Below are 23175 nucleotides of genomic sequence, written 5' to 3' on the forward strand. Positions count from 1 at the left end.
CAGAGTACTCATAGAAGGGACTGGGCCTGCCAGTGAGATCTGGATTCTTGCCCCGAGGAAATGGAGGCCTAGTCAAACAGTCAGTGGGTGGGGGAGTCAGAGTCAGTACCCGGTGTGTACGCCTCAGGAGCCCTCTGCTAGTAGCTGCAGCCCTGCACTGTTCAATATGGTGACCCCTAGCTGTGGTGGCTACTGAGCGCTGAAACGTCGCTACTCTGAATTAAAATGTGCTGTAAGTATAAAACACACACTGGATTGCGAAGACTTAGTATAAGAGAATGTAAAGTGTCTTATTAATAATTCCCTTTAATTCATTATATAGTGAAATCACGCTGTTCTGGAGCTATTGTTAAATAAAACATGTTAAAATCAATTTCACCGGTGTTTTTTTACTTTCTCAAATGTGACTACTGAAAAATTGAAAATTACTTATGTGGCTGGCATGCTATTTCCATTGGACAGTGCTGCTCTAGAGGACTAGGCGCCTGGGACCAGCCACATGGGTGGCATTAATTTATTCATGGAATAAGGTTTCACTGAGCATCCTTCGCTAGTGCTGGTCTACAGCTGATCTCAAGGGTGGGGGTTAAGCTGGGGAGGGGGTGTCGTCGCCTGCACCTTTGGTCCTAAAGGAGAAGGCAGGCCTGGGTGGGCATCCCTAGGTGGGTGCTTTTGTTACCAGATCCGGAGATGATGCTTGCACGGCTGTGTCTAATTAAATCTGCAAACCATGGCGATTAAAAACAACAGAAAAGGGTGGGCATCTTATGTATTTTAACGAGCTTTACTACTTCGGCAGAAGTCCAAAATAAAAAAAAAAAAAAAATAGAAAAAGAAAAAAAAGAGAACAAACCCACAACCTTTAGGTTATTCATCTAATCCAAATCCAAAATACACTCGATGATTACATTTCAATCAGATCCGAAGATGGGCTGGGGGTGGGGTCGAAGGAAGATTAAAATTGCCCCGTAAACTCCAGGGGGTAGAAACTTTGCCAAGTTCAGTTCTTGTATCCTCAGCGCTTGGAACAGTGAGTGGCGCATAGTAGGTGCTTCCCTTAAATACTGGAGTGAGTCTACGCACGAAATCGTGCGATTCAGGGGTGAGTTTTCCGGGAAGGGGGATGAGGGGTGGAGAAGGCCTCTAGCTTTTGTCAGTCTCACAGGAGTCTTGGATCCCCAAAGGGTTAAAAACCACTTCATAAAGACAGGGACATGAAATTTATTTGAAATCAATGTCAAGCATCAGTTATTCGAATCCTGGGGCTTGGCCAGACCCGGGCGTCTGGAATGATCTACGTGCTTAAATACACCACTCGCCACCATTTTCTCCAGGTAATTTTCCATCCCTGCCCCCACCGTCAAGGGGAAGAAAGTGCTCCTCGGATCCCGGCCGCCCTGGCCTCCTGCAGCTGCCGCGGGGGCGGCCCCCAGTGCACCCCTGGAGCGCCCGGCGCGGGGCGGCCGCCCGGACGCGCGCGGGCCTCAGGCGCCGCCGGGACCCCAGCCCCCCAAACTTTGGCAAGTTGCGGGCGCCGAGCGCACCCGGAGGCGCGGGGCGCGGCCGCAGGCGGAGCCGCCCCCTGACGCCGGGCCGCCCCCTCCCGGCCCCGGCCGCCCCGCCGGCTCCGCGGAAAGTTTGCGGCCGCCCCTGCGCCGCGCCCGGGGCCTGGGTGAGACTGCGGCGGCGGCAGGGCGCGGACGGCCATATTTGCCGGCGCGGCCCGAGCCGCCGACAACAAAAAGTGCGCGGGCGCTCGGCGGGCGCTCGGACGGGCGCGGGGCTGCCACGCTGCCGCCCGGCCTCGCCGCCGCCGCCGCCGCCCTCGCGGCCTGGCCCCGCCGCGCCCGGCGCGCCCGCCGCCCGGGGGGATGTCTTACAAACCGAACTTGGCCGCGCACATGCCCGCCGCCGCCCTCAACGCCGGTGAGTGAGCCGCGTGCGACGCGCCCCGAGCGCCGCCAAGTTGGGGGTCCGCGCGCCCAGCCCCGGCCGGGGGATGCCGTGGGCGCCCGCGGAGGCCGGGGGCGGGGGGCTCAGGGTCCCGGCCCGGGGCAGCGCTGCCGCCGCCATGATTTCCGAGCCCGCGCCGCCAAAGTTCGCTGGTGCGCCCCGCACGCCGAGGGCCTTGGCTGGGGGTGCGGGGCGGGCGGCCTGGGGTGACCCCCGCGCCGGCGGCTGCGGATCGCAGGGAGCGCGGCGGGCGAGGGCGAGGGCGGGGGAGGCTTGTTCTCGTCTCCTTTTTCCTCCCGCTTCTGGGCGGCTCGGCGAGGGCCCCTGCCGGCGGGAGTCGGGAGCGGCCCGGGCCGCGCCGGGAGCGGGGCGCGGGGCCCCGCCGCCCTGGGGAGCGGGGTCGTGGAGCGGCCCGGGCGGGAGACGCTGCGGGCAGGGCCAGGCCCCGCGCGGGCCGGCGCGGGCGGAGGGCTGCGGGGCTGCCGCGGGCCCTGAGGTCGCGGGGCCGCCGGGACTGGGACCGGGATGGGGTCGCCGGTGGGCAGCGGACTCGGAGGCCGGGGGGCCTCGGCCGGGCGCGTGGGAGCAGGGACTGCCCCATGCGGTCACGCGGGGATCCCCGTAAGGTGTGCGCGGAGTGAATGAAGTTGGCGCAGTCCTGGGGCTGCTAGGGCCCGCGCGCGGGCGTGGGGGCAGGGGTCACGCGGACGCCCCATCTGGGAGCCCCCAGGGCTGATCCGGGAAGGCCCTCGATGCAGAAGCCGGGAGGGGCTCCCCTCGACCTTCCTGGGGCTGCGGCGGCAGCCGGGCGCTCCCAGGAAACTCCTCCAGAAGTTGTCAGGCAGCTTCGGGCTGAGCCCAGGGGACCGAGGGAGCCATGGGGAGTGGGCGCAACATTGAGGGATTGGTAGGTGCCAGGCTTTGTGACCTCACTGGGGCCCCTCTTCTCTGACACTTGGTCGGAAACAGACTTCCCAAAAGGCTGTTGTGTTGCGGGGCGTGGGGGGTAAGGACTCGGAGGGAAAGGAGTGGCCCCGTTGGTCACCGGTGCCACGCTGGCTCTCCTGCTCGAGTTTTGGGCCTTGTTTGCAAACGTTGACTTCATAAACCTCCCACATCCGAAGTAGGACCCATAAAAACGATATTTAAAAAAACCTTGGACACTGAGGTGTAGGGGCAGGAAAGGGTTAATCGTCAGGGTGCTGAGGGAGAGTTGAATTGCTCACTTGTGGGCTCGGAGTCCCAAAGAGCAAACAGCCACTGTTTTCTTCTCAAACATTCTCATCTCCTCTGGGGTCCGCAGACCTTACAAAGACGGGCTTTGTTGCCAGGTAGGACTGCCAGCAGTGTTCTTCCTCTGGCCTGTGGGGAGGGCAGGGGCTGGTGTTGCCAGCCTGGGCAAGGCTGACAGCTCAGGCTTCACCTGGTGTCATTGGGGCCGGGGCCTTAAACTGGGACCTTCAGGGTTTGGGGTCACAGGGATAGCGGCACTCACGGGGACCCCTGAAGTCCTGTTCTGAGCTGGCTGCACGTGTATTCAGCTTTTCTTCTCTTTCTCCTGTGGAGAATTTCAGGAGTGCCGAGATCCCCAGATCTGGGCTTTTTGGTGCCCCTCCCTCTCCCCCATGGACCCTTTTGCAGAACCCCAGCTCCCCTCCTGCCATTTGCATCCAAGATGGACTCTCCGCTGCTGCCGCTGCTCCTCCGGCTTCCTTGTCATCATCCCTCACGCCCTGCAGCCCTGCCTCCTGCTCACGGGTTGCCAAGCCGCGGCCTGGCCGGTGGTGGCAGTGGCGGAGTTAGACAAAGCCCCCGCCTCCCCCGCCCCAGAGCCCCCCAGGCGCCCCAAGTGGCGGGAAGGCCGCCAGCTCCCCAGGCCCCGGCGCTCTTTGTCTGGCGTGGGGGCGGGGAGCCGCGCCTGGCCCCAGGAGCTTCCTGGCCTCTGCCAACCCCTCGCTCCTGCACACTGCGCTCATTGTCTGAGATGCGCCGAGACGGCCTGCGCTGACGTGGTCCCTGTGTCCCGGTCCCTGTGTCTGCAGGAAGGAGTGACCATGAGTGGAACTCGGGGCATTTCCGCCATCTCTCTCCAGGACTAGACACCCCCCACCCAACCCTGAACAAGGGACTGGCCTGGACAGAGCATTGGAGTCACCGAGCTATTGCTCCTCGTCCCCCCAGCCAAAATGGGACAATTTCTCATTCCTCCTTCCTCTCAGCCCCGCAAAACCTAACCCCAGTATCATCAAATAGTAGGGTCTGGAGCCTGTAGACCTTCTCTTGGGAAGCACTGCCTCTAACAAATGGAGAAACTGAGGACTGGAGGGCGGGGGGCCTGTCTGAGGTCACACAGCCAGGAGTGGCACAGCTGGGGCTGGCGCCAAGTCCAGTGGGGAGGACAGAAAAGGAGAGGTGAGGAGCAGTGGGCAAAGCAGTTGGGGAAGAGGACGGGGGCACACCGAGTTGATTCGAGGGTGCGTGGGAAGTGGCTAGCGCCCCTCCTGCCAGGCTGCTGGGATCTTGCAAACGCCCAGGGTGCTGTGCTCTATGGTCCCTCCCAGAGACTGGCCCTCGAGGCCAGAGAGGTGTAGCTACCAGGATCGAAACCCAGGTCTCTGCCAGCAGAGCCTGTGTTCCCCATGCCACGCTTGCTGCCACATCAGAAGCTCAGGAAACTGGGGTTTGGCTGATGTGGTGAGGGGGCGCTGGGGGACATCGCCCTGCCCAATTCCTGCAGTGGCCGTGGACGTGCCGGATATCGCGGGCGTAGTGCTTCCCCATCCCAAGCCGCCCATCCCTGTAGCACACGTGTCTCGTCATCCCCATGTGGGAGGCATGGAAACTGAGGCTCGGAGTGGCATGGTGCTCTGCCCAGTTCAGGATCCAAGTCCACGTTTCCAGGTCCAGCCCAAGCTGGAGCATAACCCTGGGCTGCAGTGGTGGCATCCAGGGCTGGCCTGAGACTCAGGGAGACAACTCGGGACTGTCCCCGCTCCCGGATGCTCCCGGACAGAGGGGCAGGTGCTGAGGTAGCTGGCTCCCTGCATGGAGGGGCAGGTGCTATGCTGTGTGCCCTGGGGCAACTCCCTCAGGTCCATGTCTCTAAATAGAGGGGCCTGGAGCCAGGGTTCTCCAGGGCTCCTCCCGGCTCCCCCAGCCTGAGGCCCTGAACTTCCTTCCTCCTCTGCCCCTCCCCTCACCCACACCAAGTGAGCAGCTGGTGGGTTTGGCCAGCCTGGCACCAGCTGTCCATCCCCGAGGCCAAGTCTGCAGCGCCCGCTGTGTGTGTGAGAGAGAGACCGTGTGGCTCTGGGGGCGGCAGGCGGGCAGCTGCCGAGGAGGACTAGGTAAATTCTCCATGGTTACCGCTGTTTGTCATTCTGCAGGATATCCTTTACCCGCTAATGGCCACTGGGACGCCATTGCGGGGCCGCGTGCTCCCAGCCTCAGACTCCCCTCCCAGATCCAGGAGGCTGCGTTCTGGGCTGGGCCCTGCTTGGTCACTGACTGCAGCCCTGGACAGGCCCCAATGTTGCATCCCATATGTGGGGCCTCAACCCTCCTCTCTTGGAATGCAGAGCCGTTGGGACATAGACTGCCAAGAGTCTGGTCCCCTCTTTGGGGAGGGGGAGACAGGCACAGAGAGGTTGAGGGGCTTTATCTGGGGCACACAGAGGCCGTGGTGTTCTCTAGATTCCTAATTTGATGTCCAGCGTGCCTGTCTCCAGCCAGGGTTGGGTCTCACATACTCTAAGGCCTTCCCATCTTCCCTGTCATTGAGCACAGCAGAGATTTGGGTGCATAGGACAAAAAGGCTTGGAAGCTCCGCTGGTTTGGACCAGCCTCCATGGCAGTGGGCTCTTGTGGTATGATGTGGCCTCTAGGTTCTCAGCCTCTGGGGCCAGGACACAGGGAGAGGGGATGGGCAGGGATGAGGCCAGGAGTGGCAGTAATTTTATCTTTGGGAGCAGCCCTGCTGCTTGGAAGGTTCTGGTTGGACAGGACGGAGCTCTGTGAGGACCAGCAGCTGCTACAGAGCTGGGGATGGCCGAGTGCCTTGTAGCTACATTTCATTATCCGTCTTCTACACTGGTCAGACTAGAGGTGGAGAGCAGGGTTCTCTATCCTGCTACAGTTGGTGGTGTGGGTCCTGGGCAAGGGCCATTGCAGGACCTGGAGTCCTTGCCTTGGTACAAAGTACAACTGGCTGAGCTGACTCCTGGCCTCTCTCTCCCCACCCCACAGCTGGGAGTGTCCACTCTCCTTCCACCAGCATGGCGTCTTCACAGTACCGCCAGCTGCTCAGTGACTACGGGCCACCATCCCTAGGCTACACCCAGGTATGGCAATGGGGGTGATGGCATGGTGGGAGGGCTGGGGGGAGACATGCTCCCCACCATCAGAGGAGAGAAGCTGGTGGAAGAGACGAAGGAGCAGAAAGTATGGGACAGAGCTTTCTCAGCCCAAGGCCCTGACTGGGCTCGGGCTCAGAACACATCAGAATGGAGGGCACTGGGGACTGTGTTTCGCAGGGACGTGTGAGGTGGAGCGGACAGGAGAGCACCAGGAAGGGGCAGCAGCCCGAGCTGCGCTGCGGCCCCCACCCCACGCGCTCCTCTGGTGGGTCTCCTCACTTCTCTTTCCTGGGCAAGTGAGGCCTGGCCTTGACCCTGGCTCTCCAAGCTGGGACAGAAAATGGCCGGTTCCCACTTGCTCTCCATGGGCGTGGGCCCAGCAGAGAGGAGGTGGCCTTGTCTCGAGAGCCAAGGTGCCTCTTGTCGAGGGCCAGTGTTTGAGAGTGTGGCCCAGGCGAGGCCGCTGCCTGGTTCCACCACTTTCCAGACTGTGACCCCCACTTGGTAACTGCCCAAGACCTGGGCTCCTCATCAGCCCAAGGGTGATCCTAGTACCCCCAGCCCAGGCTGGGGAACAGCAGGAATGGGGTAGCCACCATGTCAGCTGCACCCCACATCTCCAAGGGATGAGCCGCCCTGTCGAAGGTCCCAGCGGGAAGATGCTCTCCCTGGCTGGGCCCCAGTGCCAGTGTTCTGAGGTCGCCACGGAGCCTGTTCCTTGCCGAGTGGGCGGCTCCCCAGCCATGCCCTGCCAAGCCGTCCTGCCCCAGAAGGAGAAGCAGGTGCGGGCCCGTGAGCGGGACCAGCTGAAGAAGCAGTGGCTGCGGGAGGCCAGGCAGAGGCGCAGCCGGGAGTGGCAGTGCCACATTCTGGCCATGCGACGGCGGCGCCGAGACAGGCAGGAGGCCCGTGAGGCCTGGAGGCAGTGCCGTGGGGAGGCAGAGCAGCTGGACCAAGATGAGGACAGGAGGACAGAGCGCAAGGCCAGGGGACAGAGGCGGCGGTGGAGGAGGGAGGAGGCGAGGACCTTGCCCAGGGAGCTGGTGCAGCTCTGGGAGGAGGCAGCCAAGGGGAGGTGGTCTGGGCTTGAGGGCTTGCCGGGAGCCCAGCCTCGCTGATCCGGGTGCTTGCTATGGGGCTCCCAGTGGTGGTGGGAGGAAAGGGTTTCTGGGGGGTGGGCCCTGTGGGTGGGAGGATGAGAGAAGGGAATGCATTCCAGGCTCTGGCGGGGCCATGGCCGATGGCTGTGGTCCTGGTGGCCCAGGTGTGGCCTCTGTCTCCCCACTGGCTTGGAGGCTCGGCACCTGCGATGTGCCCTTCTACTCATCTGCATCCTGGGAAATGCTGTTTGGACTCTTTTGTGCCAAGATGAGCTGGTTCCCGTTTTGTTCATTGGAGATGATACACTTGCTTCCTGGAGGCGACTGGGTGGTCTTCCTGAGTGTGTGAGGATAGGAGGGTGAGGACCATCCCCCTAACCTGTAGTTGTCCCCTAGAATGGGACGTGCCTTGGCCCAGCTGAGGTGGCTACCCCAGGAGTCTAAGGCTGGACTGCGTTCCCTCCTCTGACCGGCCCAGGGGCCTCTCCACCCACCTGCCTGTGGCCTTGGGGTCAGGCTGCTGAACCCCTTTTTTTTTTTTTTTTTTTTGAGATGTTGAGATGGAGTCTTGCTCTGTCACCCAGGCTGGAGTGCAGTGGAGCGATCTTGGCTCACTGCAACCTCTGCCTCATGGGTCTGGTCCAAGCAGTTCTCCTGCCTCAGCCTCCTGAGTAACTGGGACTACAGGTGCCCACCAACATGCCCAGCTAATTTTGCTGAACCAATTTCTTTCTGATTCTAGGGAACTGGGAACAGCCAAGTGCCCCAAAGCAAATACGCGGAGCTGCTGGCCATCATTGAAGAGCTGGGGAAGGAGATCAGACCCACGTACGCGGGGAGCAAGAGTGCCATGGAGAGACTGAAGCGCGGTGAGCCCGGCCCCGCTGCCCTGCCGTGACCACAGGCTAGGCCTTTAACTCTGGAAAGACTTTTGGGGAAAACGTGGGAGGGCGGGCTGGGGATGGGGCTCCATCGGAGCTCCTGTCTTGTCACAGAGTTGCTGTCTGCTATGGAGGCCTCAGGCAGGCGGTGGGTCTGGTGGCGAGGGGCCTGGGGGGCCGGATGCCTTCAGAGGGGTCTTCCGGGAAGGGCAGCCCAGCCAGGGAGCTCTTCTTACCCTGTGTGCTGCCAGGGGGTCTGCTGGCTTTCAAGGGTGTGTTCAAACCACCCCCCCACCCCCCCTCCGCCCTGGCCGCCACCACTCTCCCTCCTGCCTCCTGCCTGGTCTGCTTCTGTTGGCCGACACTGGTCCTAGGGAAGCCAGGCTCAGGGTTCTTTGGTGTCTGCACTGCCCTCTGCTGTCACTTCTTTTTTTTTTTTTTTTTTTTTTTTTTTTGAGACGGAGTCTCGCTCTGTCGCCCAGGCTGGAGTGCAGTGGCTAGATCTCAGCTCACTGCAAGCTCCGCCTCCCGGGTTCACGCCATTCTCCTGCCTCAGCCTCCCGAGTAGCTGGGACCACAGGCGCCGCCACCTCGCCCGGCTAATTTTTTGTGTTTTTAGTAGAGACGGGGTTTCGCCGTGTTAGTCAGGATGGTCTCGATCTCCTGACCTCGTGATCCGCCCGTCTCGGCCTCCCAAAGTGCTGGGATTACAGGCTTGAGCCACCGCGCCCGGCCTGCTGTCACTTCTTTGGAGCGAGACCCAAGGAAGTGTGTGGGTCTGGGGCGGGAGGCTGAGAGCACTTTGTTCTTTAATGACTGGAGAAGGAGGGCAGGCAGGAGATGACAGAGCACAAGGGAACTCATGTTAAGGTGTGACTGCCCGGCTGATTTTGAAAGGAGGTTAAATAGATTGCTATCTCCTGAAATAAAAAGGGAATGGAGGGAGAGCAGGATTTCTATTTTAGAAGGCGATAGTGCAGCGGAGCCATAGCCCATGAACTCATTCAAGATGAGGGGAGACTGGTGCTTTTTTTTTTTTTTTTTTGGGAGACGGAGTTTTACTCTTGTTACCCAGGCTGCAATGCAATGGTGCAATCTTGGCTCACCGCAACCTCCACCCGGGTTCAAGCGATTCTCTTGCCTCAGCCTACTAAGTAGCTGGGATTACAGGCATGTGCCACCAGGCCCAGCTAATTTTTTGTATTTTCAGTAGAGATGGGGTTTCTCCATGTTGTCAGGCTGGTCTTGAACTCCCAACCTCAGGTGATCTGCCTGCCTTGGCCACTCAAAGTGCTGGCATTACAGGCGTGAGCCACTGTGCCTGGCCCGGGACTTGGGGTTCTTAAAAAGGCTGGAGAAGCAACCTGGGAGGGGAACGTTTTTTTTTTTTTTTTTTGAGATGGAGTCTTGCTGTGTCACCCAGGCTGGAGTGCAATGGCGCAATCTCGGCTCACTGCAGCCTCCGCCTCCCGGGTTCAAGCGATTCTCCTGCCTCAGCCTCCCAAGTAGCTGGGAGTACAGACGTGCGCCACTATGCCCAGCTAGTTTTTGTATTTTTAGTAGAGACCAGGTTTTACCATGTTGGTTGGCCAGGATGGTCTCAATTTCTTGACCTTATGATCTATCCACCTCGGCCTCCCAAAGTGCTGGAATTACAGGCGTGAGCCACCATGCCTGGCCTGGGAGAGGAACATTCTTTGGTTGTAAATCTGTAGGAAATATGGGGGCTGTAGTTGAAGTCATGACCCCAGTGACACGAGGGCCAGTTGAGGACAGGCTGCTGCCAGGAGCGGGGTTGCTTTGGAGTTCATGCAGCCTTTGTGAAGAGGTTGACGGATCTCAAAGCTAGGTTGGGACCAGCAGGGTTAGAGGATGTGATTGAAGAGGGCCTGGGGAAGGGATGCAGAACCCAACCCTGGTCTCACCCAGAGAGTTGGGTGGTCCCAGGGCCGCTCTCTGGTAGCAGGGGTGCTGGTTACCCGAATGGAAATTCCTGGGAAGATGCTGGGTCCCAAAGTCCAACAGGTGATTTGCAGTTGCCCATAAAAGGCACTGCTTCAAGTCAGCAAATGCGTACTAGCTGCCAGTCTTGCAGTAACAAGGAAGACCCAGTGCCTCCCCTTGGCCAACAGCCAAGTCCAAGCTGACCAAGCTCATGTCACAGCAGGGTGAAAACATGTCATAGAGGGGTCAGGGAGTTAGGAGCATAGGAGCGTTGTAGGTTGGTTGGCAACTGCAGCCCACGAGCCAAGAGCCAAGAATAGTGTGTTTTTCTTTTTTTTTTTTTGAGACGGAGTCTTGCTCTGTCACCCAGGCTGGAATGCAGTCATGCGATCTCGGCTCACTGCAACCCCTGCCTCCTGGGTTCAAGCAATTCTCCTGCCTCAGCCTCCTGAGTAGCTGGGATTATAGGTGCTCACCACCACGCCCAGCTAATTTTTGTATTTTTAGTAGAGATGGGGTTTTACCATGTTGGCCAGGCTGGTCTCAAACTCCTGACCTCAAGTGGCCAACCGCCCTTGCCTCTGAAAGTGCTGGGATTACAGGTGTGAGCCACCGTGACAGGCATCGTTCTTAATGGTTGAAAAAAACAATGATTTTGGGACGTGTGAAAGTTATGTGAAATTCAGACTTAAGTGTTCATAAATAAAGGTTTGTGGGGCTAGGTGTGGTGGTGCACGCCTGTAATCCAGCAGTTTGGGAGGCTGAAGCCAGGAGCTCGAGTTCAGCCTGAACAACATAGTGAGACTCTACAAATAATAATAAAACAGCCAGGCATGGTGGTGTGTGCCTATAGTCCCAGCTTCTCCAGAGGCTGAGGTGGGAGGTGATCAGGTGATCTGATCCTGGGAGGTTGAGGCTGCAGTGAACTGTGATTGTGGCCACTGCACTCCATCCTGGGTGACAGCAAGATGCTGTCTCAAAAAACATTTGAGTGTAGTAGTTGTGACACTGTGTAGCCTGCAAAGCCCAAAATATTTGCTGTCTGGTCCTCACACAAACATTCTCCAAGGCTCTGAGTTAGATTCTAAGATTTGTGGGGCGATGATGTGGGATGTCATTCCCAGTGGCCTCTGGGAGTCATGGATTAGAAGGAACAGAATCCTCAGTGTCTATTAAAAGATCATATTTTATGAAGTTCAGTAGAGGCAGAAAGAAAAAAAGGTAACCACCAAACCATAGAGACAAAAGATTGGGGAAGATTCATTGGGCAGAAGGTAGCTGCAGAGTCTTGTGGGGATGTCCCCGTGGACCCAGGGTCCTGCATGGGCAGCAGTCAGTCCTCTGCGCCCTCATGTGTGTAGCTGGAGCCATTCTCTTGCTTACTTACGCTGGTCAAGCCCTTTCTAGAATTCAGACTGAAGAAGCCAGAGAAAAATCTCAACAGTGGGTCAAGCAAAAGAATTTGGGTGGAGACACATCTTTTATTCAACAGTGTCATAGAAGGACAGCTTGCTGGTGCCACCTTGAATGCAGGAAAAAATGTTTAGAGAGACATGAAGAGTTGTGGTGAGGAGGGAAGGGCTTTAGGGGGATGGGATTGTTAGCATCCTTCAGGGTTGCTTGGATATAGGTTCCCCCAGTTCCCTTTCTGTCTGAGTTTTTTGTGGACAGGCTGTGGAAGGATGGATCCTCTTCCTGTTCCAGAATGGGCTCTACTGGCTGGTCCTGTGCACCGGCTGATCTCAGGTCTCTGCCTCTCTTTCAGGCATCATTCACGCTAGAGGACTGGTTCGGGAGTGCTTAGCAGAAACTGAACGGAATGCCAGATCCTAGCTGCCTTGTTGGTTTTGAAGGATTTCCATCGTTTTACAAGATGAGAAGTTACAGTTCATCTCCCCTGTTCAGATGAAACCCTTGTTTTCAAAATGGTTACAGTTTGTTTTTTCCTCCCATGGTTCACTTGGCTCTGAACCTACAGTCTCAAAGATTGAGAAAAGATTTTGCTGTTAATTAGGATTTGCATTTTAAGTAGTTAGGAACTGCCCAGGTTTTTTTGTTTTTTTAGCATTGATTTAAAAGATGCACGTAAAGTTATCTTACAGCAAACTGTAGTTTGCCTCCAAGACACCATTGTCTCCCTTTAATCTTCTCTTTTGAATGCATTTGTTACCCACGGTGTTCTTTGTTCCTTTTCATAAGCTAACACCGCTCTAGGGATTTTGTTTTTAATGCATATTGACAGCACCCTTTACTTAGTAGCTGGCTCCCATTTGCCATACAGTGTAGGTTCTGCTTAATGTAACTTCTTTTTTGCTTAAGCATTTGCATGACTATTAGTGCTTCAAAGTCCATTTTTAAAAATGCACAAGTTATAAATACAGAAGAAAGAGCAACCCACCAAACCTAACAAGGACCCCTGAACATTTTCATACTAAGACTGTAAGTAGATCTCAGTTCCGCGTTTATTGTAAGTTGATAAAAACATCTGGAAGAAAATGACTAAAACTGTTTGCATCTTTGTATGTATTTATTACTTGATGTAATAAAGCTTATTTTCATTAACAATTTGTATTAAAATGTGGGTTCCTTGAATTCTTTTTTTTTTTTTTTTTGAGATGGAGTCTCACTGTCATCCAGGCTAGAGTGCAGTGGCCGGATCTCAGCTCACTGCAAGCTCCGCCTCCCGGGTTTACGCCATTCTCCTGCCTCAGTCTCCCGAGTAGCTGGGACTACAGGCGCCCGCCACCTCGCCCGGCTAGTTTTTTGTATTTTTTAATAGAGACGGGGTTTCACCAGGTTAGCCAGGATGGTCTCAATCTCCTGACCTCGTGATCCGCCTGTCTTGGCCTCCCAAAGTGCTAGGATTACAGGCTTGAGCCACCGCGCCCGGCCGGGTTCCTTGAATTCTTACGTGGTTTTATTTTTTTGAGACAGGGTCTTGTTTTGCCACCCAGGCTGGAGTGCAGTAATGTAATCTTGGCTCATCACAGCCTCAACCGCCTTCAAGCAATCCTCCCACTTCAGCCTCCCTAGTGGCTGGAACTACAGGTGTGTGCCACTACGCCTGAATAATTTTTAAAATACTTTTTGTAGGCCGGGCGTGGTGGCTCACGCCTGTAATCCCAGCACTTTGGGAGGCCGAGGTGGGCGGATCACAAGGTCAGGAGATCGAGACCATGGTGAAACCCCGTCTCTACTAAAAAATAGAAAAAATTAGCCGGGCGCAGGGGCGGGCGCCTGTAGTCCCAGCTACTCGGGAGGCTGAGGCAGGAGAATGGCGTGAACCCGGGAGGCGGAGCTTGCAGTGAGCCGAGACTGTGCCACTGCACTCCAGCCTGGGCGACAGAGCGAGACTCCGTCTCAAAAAAAAAAAAAAAAAAAAAAAAAAAAAAAAAAAAAACAAAAAAACTTTTTGTATTGAATGAGTGGGTGTGTGGGGAAAAAAAAAAATTTTTTTTTGTAGACATGAGGTCTCACTATGTTGCCTAGGTTGGATCCTGGGCTCAAGTGATCCTTCCACCTTAGCCTCTCAAAGTACTGGGATTATAGGTGTGAACCACCATGCCTCATCTAAAGAAGTGCTGTTTTAAATAATCTCTCATGAAAGTGTTTGAAATGCTTGTTCCCCGGTGCCGTAAAGAAATAGCACTTGAACATTAATTTACTTAGCAAGGCCAGTTTTACTTCTTGCTGAAAGGGTACGCTTGCCAGTTTTGCCATGAGAGTACACCGAACAAAGAGACCGGGTCATTTATAACCTGAGGCGTCCACCCTACGGCTGTGTCTGGTTTCCATTGGCTGGAACGGGACCTCACATTCTCTATTTGTCCTCATTGGCTAGCAACTTAGAACTTTTTAAAAGAGGCAAAGGCAGAGGAGAACAAAGGAAGGAGGAAGTAACTTGTGGAATGGTGAGAAAGGTAAAAAACACTTTTAAATAAGGAAGAGGAACAGGCTATGACCTAATGCTTGCTTGGACCAGTATAAGCATGCCAGGCAAATATTTAGGCTACACTGTGGGAGCTAAGAACATAAAGTACATTGATTTGTTCACCACGGCTAGCAGATAATTAAGAATGTTAGCATAGGTCTTTGAATAAATTTTGCTTCTAAGAGAAGTTACTATTTATTCCAAATTAAATGGGGAGGAAAGTCTTTGGAGAGGAACCTCTACTTTACTTTTTACAAGAGGTAGGAGATACCTGTTCAAAGTATATTTTCCCACCTGACCCGGAAACATTTTGGTGATGACATCATTAGCACAGTTGGCTGGGGAAAGAATGTGTTTGCTAAGTCGGAGGTAGGGATAAAGTGAAGTTGCATTATCGGTATATTTTAAATGCAGCAGCAAATGTATGCTAGGAAAAAAAAATACCAGAAGCAGTTTTTTCTTAAAAATTATTTTTTTTTTTAGATGGAGTCTCCCTCTGTTGCCTACGCTAGAGTGCAGTGGCTTGATGTTGGTTCACTGCAATCTCTGCCTCCCAGGTTCAAGCGATTCTCCCAGCTTAGCCTCTGGAGTAGCTGGGATTACAGGAGCGTGCCACCACTCCCAGCTAATTTTTGTATTTTTAGTAGAGAGGGGATCTTACCATGTTGGTCAGGCTGGTCTCGAACTCCTGACCTCAGGTGACCCACCCGCCTTGGCCTCCCAAAGTGCTGGGATTATAGGCATGAGCCACCCTGCCCAGCCAGGAGCAATATTATTGAGTTGGCCTATTGCCCCATGGTTAGGCCATTCTCAGTTCATAGGTGCTTATCCTGTGAGCTTTTGCTGGGTGCTAGAGGAATCTTTTTCATAAAGTGCGGCCCCTAAATTCAAGCTACTTCATAAGGTGCTTACTGGAAGAATCATCTGCTTTGGTGCCAGGGAAAAAATGGGCCACACTGGATGTGCTGAGAATCCACCTGGTGGTCTCTGACAATGCCTCTCAAAGGGATTTTAATTCTTACTCTGTATCTTAGGCCCTAAATGCCTGTAATGAGAATTTGCTTTGCTGAGCAGTAGACAAAGACAAATGAGACTTGTCTTTGATGCAGGCATCAGGCAAATTCTCAGCTGTGACAAGGCAGAAGGCCGGCAGGAACAGGCTCTAGGGAAATGGGTGCTGTGTCCCCTTCCTGCATGTGGCAGAAAGTTGCAAAGGTATGAGAGAGGAGACAAATGGGAAACACTGTCCCTCATCTCCAGCTCCAAATTTCCCTTCCTACTATTACTGATTTCTTAGGTGTCATTCTAGAGACTTTATTTTCTAAAGGCAGTTTGGGCTGGGGAAGGGTCTTGTACACTTGCAACAGGAGGTGTGAAATGAGCCCTGCATTGAATGTGTAAGCGTCCAAAGCGGTCACTGAGGTGAGAAGAGCCTTCATTGGCAGCCTCAAAGTGAAAGGTGTGCTTGAATGTATGCACTGGACATGCGGCCTAGGCTGCTGGACAGACTGCAGAACTGAAGCAGGCCCTGCAACTGGCAATCTCACAATGGCCTTCTCACCTCCCAGTATTTTTCCCTATTTGTTTTCTAGGTGGACTCCAGAAGAGTTCTAACAAGCCAAGTTATTAAGCATGGCTTTAAAAAAAACAAAACCGCCGGGCGCGGTGGCTCTAGCCTGTAATCCCAGCACTTTGGGAGGCCGAGACGGGCGGATCACGAGGTCAGGAGATCGAAACCATCCTGGCTAACACGGTGAAACCCCGTCTCTATTAAGAAATACAAAAAAAACTAGCCGGGCGAGGTGGCGGGCGCCTGTAGTCCCAGCTACTCGGGAGGCTGAGGCAGGAGAATGGTGTGAACCCGGGAGGCGGAGCTTGCAGTGAGCTGAGATCCGGCCACTGCACTCCAGCCTGGGCGACAGAGCGAGACTCCGTCTCAAAAAAAACAAAACAAAACAAAACAAAAAAAACACAAAACCAACAAAACTCTAAGGTCAAATCCAGCTTGAGTAATGTAAATTTATAAGCAATCAGATTCTGGAACCTCACCTTTACAAATCTTGCAAATGAACACGCAGGGAATGTATTTCTACATCAGAGGCACAACTGGGCATCATGCAGCCTAGAAGCTAATGGAGCACATGGACAAGGAACGGAGCCTTTAACTCTTCCAACCATCTTGTTTTCTTTTTTTTTTTTTGAGATAAGAATCTTGCTCTGTCACGCTGGAGTGCAGTGGCGCAATCTCAGCTCACTGCAACCTCCGCCTCCTGGATTCAAGCAATTCTCCTGCCTCAGCCTTCCGAGTAGCTGGGATTACAGGCACGTGCCACCATGCCTGGCTAATTTTTGTATTTTTAGTAGAGACAGGGTTTCACCATGTTGGTCAGGCTGGTCTCGAACTCCTGACCTCGTGATCCACCCCGCCTCGGCCTCCCAAAGTGCTGGGATTACAGGCATGAGCCACTGCGCCCGGCCCTTGTTTTCTCTTTTACTGTCTTGAGCTGACATCGGGATAACTGATGTTTAAGTGTCACTGGGCAGCAGCTTCCCAGCAGATGAGAAGTTGCCACCAAATGCTATTAATGTTTGACTCAATTCTCCAGTTCTCCATAAAAACTGACTTTACTAATTAAAAAAAAAATTTATTATTACAAAACAGATACAATCACACAAAGGTACAACTTGAAATAGGGGTACACCCTTCTAACTACCACCCAGGTGAAGAAATAGAACTTTGTCAGGCACCCCAGAGCCCCTCCAAGTGCCTCATCACAGTGACAACTCCTTTCTTCCCTCTAGAAGTAGCCATTATCCTTGTAGAGTACTGACTCTGTGTTTCTTTATGGTTTTATCTTATTTTTTAAGAGACAGGGTCTTGTTCTGTCACACAAGAACAAGTGGACAGGTGGAGTGCAGTGGTGTTCATAGCTCAGTGCAATCTTGAGCTCCTGGGCTCAGGTGATCTTCCTGCCTTAGCCTCCCAAAGTGCTGGGATTACAGGCGTGTGTCATTGTGCTCAACCTAGTTTTATTTATTTACTTTTTTTGAGACAGAGTCTTGCTCTGTCACCCAGGTGTTGCCCAGGCTGGAGTGCAGTGGTGCAATCTCAGCTCACTGCAACCTCCGCCTCCCAGGTTCAAGCAATTCTCCTGCCTCAGTCTCCCAAGTAGCTGGGATTACAGGCACCCACCACCATGCCTGGCTAAGTTTTTGTATTTTTAGTAGAGACGGGGTTTCACCATGTTGGCCAGGCTGTTCTCAAACTGCTGACCTCAGGTGATCTGCCTGCCTCGGCCTCCCAAAGTGCTGGGATTACAGGTGTGAGGCACTGTCCACCGTGCCCGCCGAGTTTTATTCTTGAGTCGTGCATGTCTCTGTTCACTATAGTTTAGTGCACCATTTAAATAACTTTGTTGTCTTTTAAGTTCATCAAAAATATTTCTTTTGAAGCACTGTAATAATGCTGGTGATGGAACTCACCGCCATTATTCCCTGGGAGCTTCTGCCAGATTCTGTCAGTTGTAATCTGTAATTCTTTTCTCAGTGGACCTTTTTACTTGACTCCCACAGTTCTTTCAGTAGCTTCTTTTTTTCCAGGGTCTCCTTTGCTTTTTTTTTCCTTTCTTGTTTTTTCTTCGCTGCTTCTTGTTTTTCTTTGTGAACAGGACTGTTTTCACCATTGTAGAAAACATCTACTTTCTCTTGTAGGATTTTCCGAGCTAGCTTTCTGTTCTGATCAACTGATCTTGTCTGATGGCACTGTAAGAGATAATATTTTATAATGTGAAAACCACAGGATGTTACAAAACAGACAGGACCTCAGAAGTCATTAAATTCAACCTGTTCGCTTATTTATTTATTTATTGAGACAGAGTTTCGTTCTTGTCACCCAGGCTAGAGTGCAATGGAGTGATCTTGGCTCACTGCAACCTCCGCCTCCTGGGTCCAAGCGATTCTCTTGCCTCAGTCTCTCAAGTAGCTGGGATTACAGGCGCACGCCACCATGCCCAGTTAATTTTTGTATTTTTAGTAGAGATGAGGTTTCACCATGTTGGTCAGACTGGTCATGACAACCTGTTCGCTTTATAGAGAGGGACAAACCTGGAAGGCAAAGCCCCTTATCAGGAGTCCCCATGAGTCAGTAGCAGTGAAGACCAGCCCCTTTCCTGCCTCTGCCCCATGTCTCACACCCTTGCTGTATTATGTGGCTTTCACTGTGATTGTTTTAATCTTAGGAGTGCTATTTTGTTTAGAAGCAACAGTGGCCTTCAAATAACTTAAAGTCCCAAAATAATGATAAAAATATCAACTATGTATCTAGCTTGTGGCCAGTGAACAACCACTTTGTGTGCACCATTCATAAGCATAAAGTTCTGTCTGAAGGAAGAAAATAGCATCTTTATTATTAGTCAACCATAACTCATTCACTATGTAATGCCTTAGTTTTTTTTTTTTGAGACGGAGTCTCGCTCTGTCGCCCAGGCTGGAATGCAGTGGCCGGATCTCAGCTCACTGCAAGCTCCGCCTCCCGGGTTCACGCCATTCTCCTGCCTCAGCCTCCCAAGTAGCTGGGACTACAGGCGCCTGCCACCTCGCCTGGCTAAGTTTTTTTTTTGTATTTTTAGTAGAGACGGGGTTTCACTGTGTTAGCCAGGATGGTCTCGATCTCCTGACCTCGTGATCCGCCCGTCTCGGCCTCCCAAAGTGCTGGGATTACAGGCTTGAGCCACCGCGCCCGGCCTAATGCCTTAGTTATTACAGGTGAGTGCCTTGCAAAGCTGTTTGATAAAAGATACATCCCAAGCCAGGCATAGTGGCTCACACCTATAATCCCAATGCTTTGGGGGCTGAAATGGGAGGATCACTTGAGGGCTGGAGTTTGAGACCAGCATGGGCAACATAGCAAGACTCCCCATCTCCACCAAAAATGTAAAAATTGGGTGACCGGACATGGTGGCTCATGCCTGTAATCCTAGCACTCTGGGAGGCCAAGATGGGCGGATCACTTGAGGTCAGGAGTTCGAAACCAGCCTGGCCAACATGGTGAAACCCCGTCTCTAGTAAAAATACAAAAAAATTAGCTGGGCGTGGTGATGGGCACCTGTAATCCCAGCTACTCGGGAGGCTGAGGCAGGAGAATTGCTTGAACCCAGGAGGCGGAGGTTGCAGTGAGCTGAGATTGCGCCACTGTACTCCAGACTGGGCAATAGAGCAAGACTGTCTCAAAAAAAAAAACAAAACAAAAAACACTGAGTGTGGTGGTGCATGCCTTCAGTCCCAGCTACTCAGGAGGCTGAGGCGGGAGGATTGCTCGAGCCCAGGTGTCTGAGGCTACACTGAGCCATGATTGTACCACTGTACTCCAGCCTGGCTGACAAAGCAAGACCCTGTCTCTTAAAAAAAAAAAAAAAAAAAAATTATGAAATTACGGTGAAAGAATAATACTGAAAGCAAGTTTGGAATGAGTTATGTAAAATAGGTTAAACAAAAATTAACTCTCATGTTTCAGAATTTTGTTACTCATGAATGACACTTTTCTTTTTTTTGTTTTTTGAGACGGAGTCTCGCTCTGTCACCCAGGCTGGAGTGCAGTGGCCGGATCTCAGCTCACTGCAAGCTCCGCCTCCCGGGTTTACGCCATTCTCCGGCCTCAGCCTCCCGAGTAGCTGGGACTACAGGCGCCCGCCACCTCGCCCGGCTAGTTTTTTGTATTTCTTAATAGAGACGGGGTTTCACCGTGTTAGCCAGGATGGTCTCGATCTCCTGACCTCGTGATCCGCCCGTCTCGGCCTCCCAAAGTGCTGGGATTACAGGCTTGAGCCACCGCGCCCGGCCATGAATGACACTTTTCAAGGAGGAAAAGTGATTGAGGTTTTACATGATATGCTCGTGGCTCAAAAACCTAGCTGTGAAGTGCAGCTGTTAGGTACATGGACTTGGGGTATGGTTTGAACTACTAAGTGGCAGGACCTTGGGCAGGTCACTTAGCCTCTCTGTGTCCCAGATTCCACACCTGTACTGTGATGGAAATAATGAACATGGAGTTATGGGGACTGCAGAGTTAATGCTGCTTAGAACAGTTCCTCCCACACGTTTCCATGGTCTGTAAGTATCTGCTGCATCAGTATACATGAAACACTTGCCTTGGCTATCTCTTTTCTGTGCTGCTTCCAGTCCATGAGGCAGATGGACTGGGAGCCCCTCTGATCAGGCTTGTCTTTTTTTTTTTTTAAGAGGGAATCTTGTCTGTTGCCCAGGCTGGTGTGCAGTAGCGTGATTTCAGCTCACTGCAATGTCTGCCTCCAGGGTTCAAGCGACTCTCCTGCATCAGCCTCCTGAGTAGCTGGGATTACAGGCACGCGCCACCACGCCCGGCTAATTTTTGTATTTTTAGTAGAGATGGGGTTTTGCCATGTTGACCAGACTGGTCTTGAACTCCTGACCTCAGGTAATCCACCCACCTCGGCCTCTCAAAGTGCTGGGTTTATAGGTGTGAGCCACCATGCCTGGCCCGAGACTTGTTTTTTTGATCTCGGTTCACTGCAAGCTCCGCCTCCCGGGTTCACGCCATTCTCCTGCCTCAGCCTCCCGAGTAGCTGGGGCTACAGGCGCCCACAACCGCGCCCGGCTAATTTTTTTTTGTAATTTTTTAGTAGAGACGGGGTTTCACCGTGGTCTCGATCTCCTGACCTTGTGATCCGCCCGCCTCGGCCTCCCAAAGTGCTGGGATTACAGGCGTGAGCCACCGCGCCCGGCCGAGACTTGTTTTTTTATGTAAAGAAGGAAGACTCCCATAGGCAGCTGTGCACAGCATTTTTTCTTCTGAGGTTGGAAAATGCCTGGCCTCCATGATCTCACCCTCAGTCCTCTCTGTCCAGAAGGGGAGGTATCACTGACATTTACCAAAGGGGACAGAGAGGCATGGAGGACGTGGCCACGCTAACGTTAACCAGCCAGGACAGCTAAGGGCTGGGACCCCTAGCCGACAACCCAGGCCTGCTTGCTGCCTCCTCAGGGACTTGGAGCCCACAGCAATGCTGGGGATCTCGGCAGCCTTCCTGAAGTGGGAATGGATTTGAAAGAACCATGCTGCCCGGGCGCCTGCCTTTATCAGCCACTGCTTAGCTTTGTCAAGATGTTGCTTCCGGGGCAGCAGCCAAGCCCCAGTGCTGCCTGCCATATTCAAGGATGGCAGCCATACCCTGGCTCCAAAAGATCCTGGAAGCAGGCTTCCCAGGCTGTTGTAGGTGGTTCTGCCTTAGGGAGGAATGGCTCAGGGATGGGACGAGATCTGCAGTGCCCTCTACTGCCTGGCTGCTAGAGGGTGGCCCGAGCCAGAAAGAGAATGCCCTTCAGCTGATCCCATTCAGACTTGGGAGAAATCTCTGGAGGCTGTGAGACCCTTGGGCGGGGCCTCTCCCCTCAGCGGCCTTCTGTTGTCTACCTTTACAACGATGCCCGAGGGGATGTGCTTCAGCACCACACAGTTGCTGGTTTTGTTAGTTGCCTGGCCCCCTGGACCATGTCCTTTCACAAACTGCTCTTCGAGCTCATTCTCATCCAAGGAAAGCAGTGCAGGGTAGTCCTTCTTGCCTGCCATCTGGACCAGAGTGACAGCTATTCCTGGGGATAACAACGTCAGCTTCTCCCAAAGCCGGAGTCCCCATGGCGCCCGGCATATTCGGGTCAGTGATGTAGGAAAATGAAATAAACCCGTGGTGCTCTTGAGGAACATGGCTCTGCTGGCTGAGGACCTGGGTTAGATGAATAAGGAGGAGAGCTTTCAGAAAGAGGCATCTGCCCTCAAGATTGTGCTTCAGATTTGAAGACAGCTTTTCATAAAGCAATTCAAATGATGACCCATCTGTTACCAAGGGAATTTAGGAAATGGGTGGAGACACATTATTCAGCAAGACACCCCTCTCCTCACCCTTGCACTGTCTGCCATGTTACCAGGACATGCCCTGCCAGCTAATACATATTTTCTTGCAATAGACCAAAAATATCTTCTAAGCACCCAGGGGTGCTGTTTTCTCAGGAAGGAGAGGTTTTGAGTGTGAAATTCAGGCCGGGCGTGGTGGCTCACGCCTGTAATCCAAGCACTTTGGGAGGCTGAGGCAGGTGGATCACAAGGTCAGGAGTTTAAGACCAGCTTGGCCAAGATGGTGACACTCTATCTCTACTAAAAGTACAAAAATTAGCCAGGCTTGGTGGTGGGTACCTGTAATCCCAGCTGCTTGGGAGGCTGAGGCAGAGCCACTGCACTCCAGCCTGGGCAACAGAGCGAGACACTGTCTCAAAAAAAAAAAAAAAAAAAAAAAAAAAAAAAAAAAAAAAAAAAAAAGAAATTCAAAGGAACGGGACTATAATTTGATACAGATAAATAGTGCATCAAGCAAGAATTAGCATCTGGGTCAAGTGCCAGTATTTAAATGTTTGAGAATCTCTGAAATCAAAATGTAAAGATGACAGTATGAGAGTCTATTTTATTTTTTGAGATGGAATCTTGCTCTGTTGCCCAGGCTGGAGTGTGATGGCATGATCTTGGCTCAATGCAACCTCCGCCTCCCAGGTTCAAGTGATTCTCCTGCCTCAGCCTCCCGAGTAGCTGGGATTACAGGTGCATGCCACCATGCCCGGCTAATTTTTGTATTTTTAGTAGAGGTGGGGATTCATTCACCATGTTGGCCAGGCTGGTCTTGAATTCCTGACCTCAGGTGATCTGCCCGCCTCGGCCTCCCAAAGTGCTGGGATTACAAGCATGAGCCACCCCCAACCCCGGCTGAGAGTCTATTTTATAGCTGAGCTTAAACAGTCTGACATAGTAAACATCACTATCAATCAATGTCATGATTGTTGTTTTTTGTTTCCAGTTTCATGGATTTGAATGTGAACATCTGTTCCCCTGGACACACTGCCAATAATGTGGTCCAACTGGTACTCATTGTTGGAACTACCAAGTCAATTAATTTTTTTTTTTTTTTTGAGACAGAGTCCCACTCTGTCGC

General features: G+C 53.1%; 2 protein-coding genes across 14 annotated transcripts in view; one reads left to right on the forward strand and one right to left on the reverse strand.

Moving 5' to 3' along the window:
- The first annotated feature begins 1249 nt into the window (after positions 1-1249).
- On the forward strand, positions 1250-12798 carry LOC105494018 (cyclin dependent kinase 2 associated protein 1). Of its 7 annotated transcripts, none has more exons than XM_011762097.3 (4): positions 1250-1334; positions 6199-6293; positions 8151-8277; positions 11999-12798. In XM_011762097.3, exons 2-4 carry the CDS (start codon positions 6228-6230, stop codon positions 12064-12066), a joined length of 261 nt encoding a protein of 86 aa, XP_011760399.1. In that variant the 5' UTR covers positions 1250-1334; positions 6199-6227; the 3' UTR covers positions 12067-12798. The 7 variants fall into 7 exon arrangements, with proteins under 7 accessions (XP_011760399.1, XP_011760380.1, XP_011760416.1 ...); XM_011762078.3 differs by lacking the exon at positions 1250-1334 and adding an exon at positions 1634-1926; XM_011762114.3 differs by lacking the exon at positions 1250-1334 and adding an exon at positions 2443-2579.
- Positions 12799-14627: 1829 nt separating this feature from the next.
- The window catches only part of MTRFR (mitochondrial translation release factor in rescue), a 29875-nt gene continuing 21327 nt past the window's right edge, over positions 14628-23175 (reverse strand). For all 7 annotated transcript variants that reach the window (XM_011762383.3, XM_011762374.3, XM_011762389.3 and 4 more), the window contains exons 2-3: positions 21612-21921; positions 14628-17926 (exon numbers count right to left, since the gene is read on the reverse strand). In XM_011762383.3, coding sequence (XP_011760685.1) covers positions 17708-17926; positions 21612-21902 — 510 coding nt within the window. In that variant the 5' untranslated portion in view covers positions 21903-21921 and the 3' untranslated portion in view covers positions 14628-17707. The remainder of the gene's footprint in view (positions 17927-21611; positions 21922-23175) is intronic.

The sequence above is a fragment of the Macaca nemestrina genome, chromosome 10 (genome assembly GCF_043159975.1).
Source record: "Macaca nemestrina isolate mMacNem1 chromosome 10, mMacNem.hap1, whole genome shotgun sequence".
Taxonomy (NCBI): domain Eukaryota; kingdom Metazoa; phylum Chordata; class Mammalia; order Primates; family Cercopithecidae; genus Macaca; species Macaca nemestrina.

Bases quoted from the DNA above. Each gene is read 5' to 3' on its own strand.
- LOC105494018 (XM_011762132.3), top strand. From the start codon at position 4,257: ATGGAGAAACTGAGGACTGGAGGGCGGGGGGCCTGTCTGAGGTCACAC. The intron at 4,366-6,198 runs GTGAGGAGCAGT...CCCACCCCACAG, and splicing joins GGGAGGACAGAAAAGGAGAG to CTGGGAGTGTCCACTCTCCT. The intron at 8,278-11,998 runs GTGAGCCCGGCC...CCTCTCTTTCAG, and splicing joins CATGGAGAGACTGAAGCGCG to GCATCATTCACGCTAGAGGA.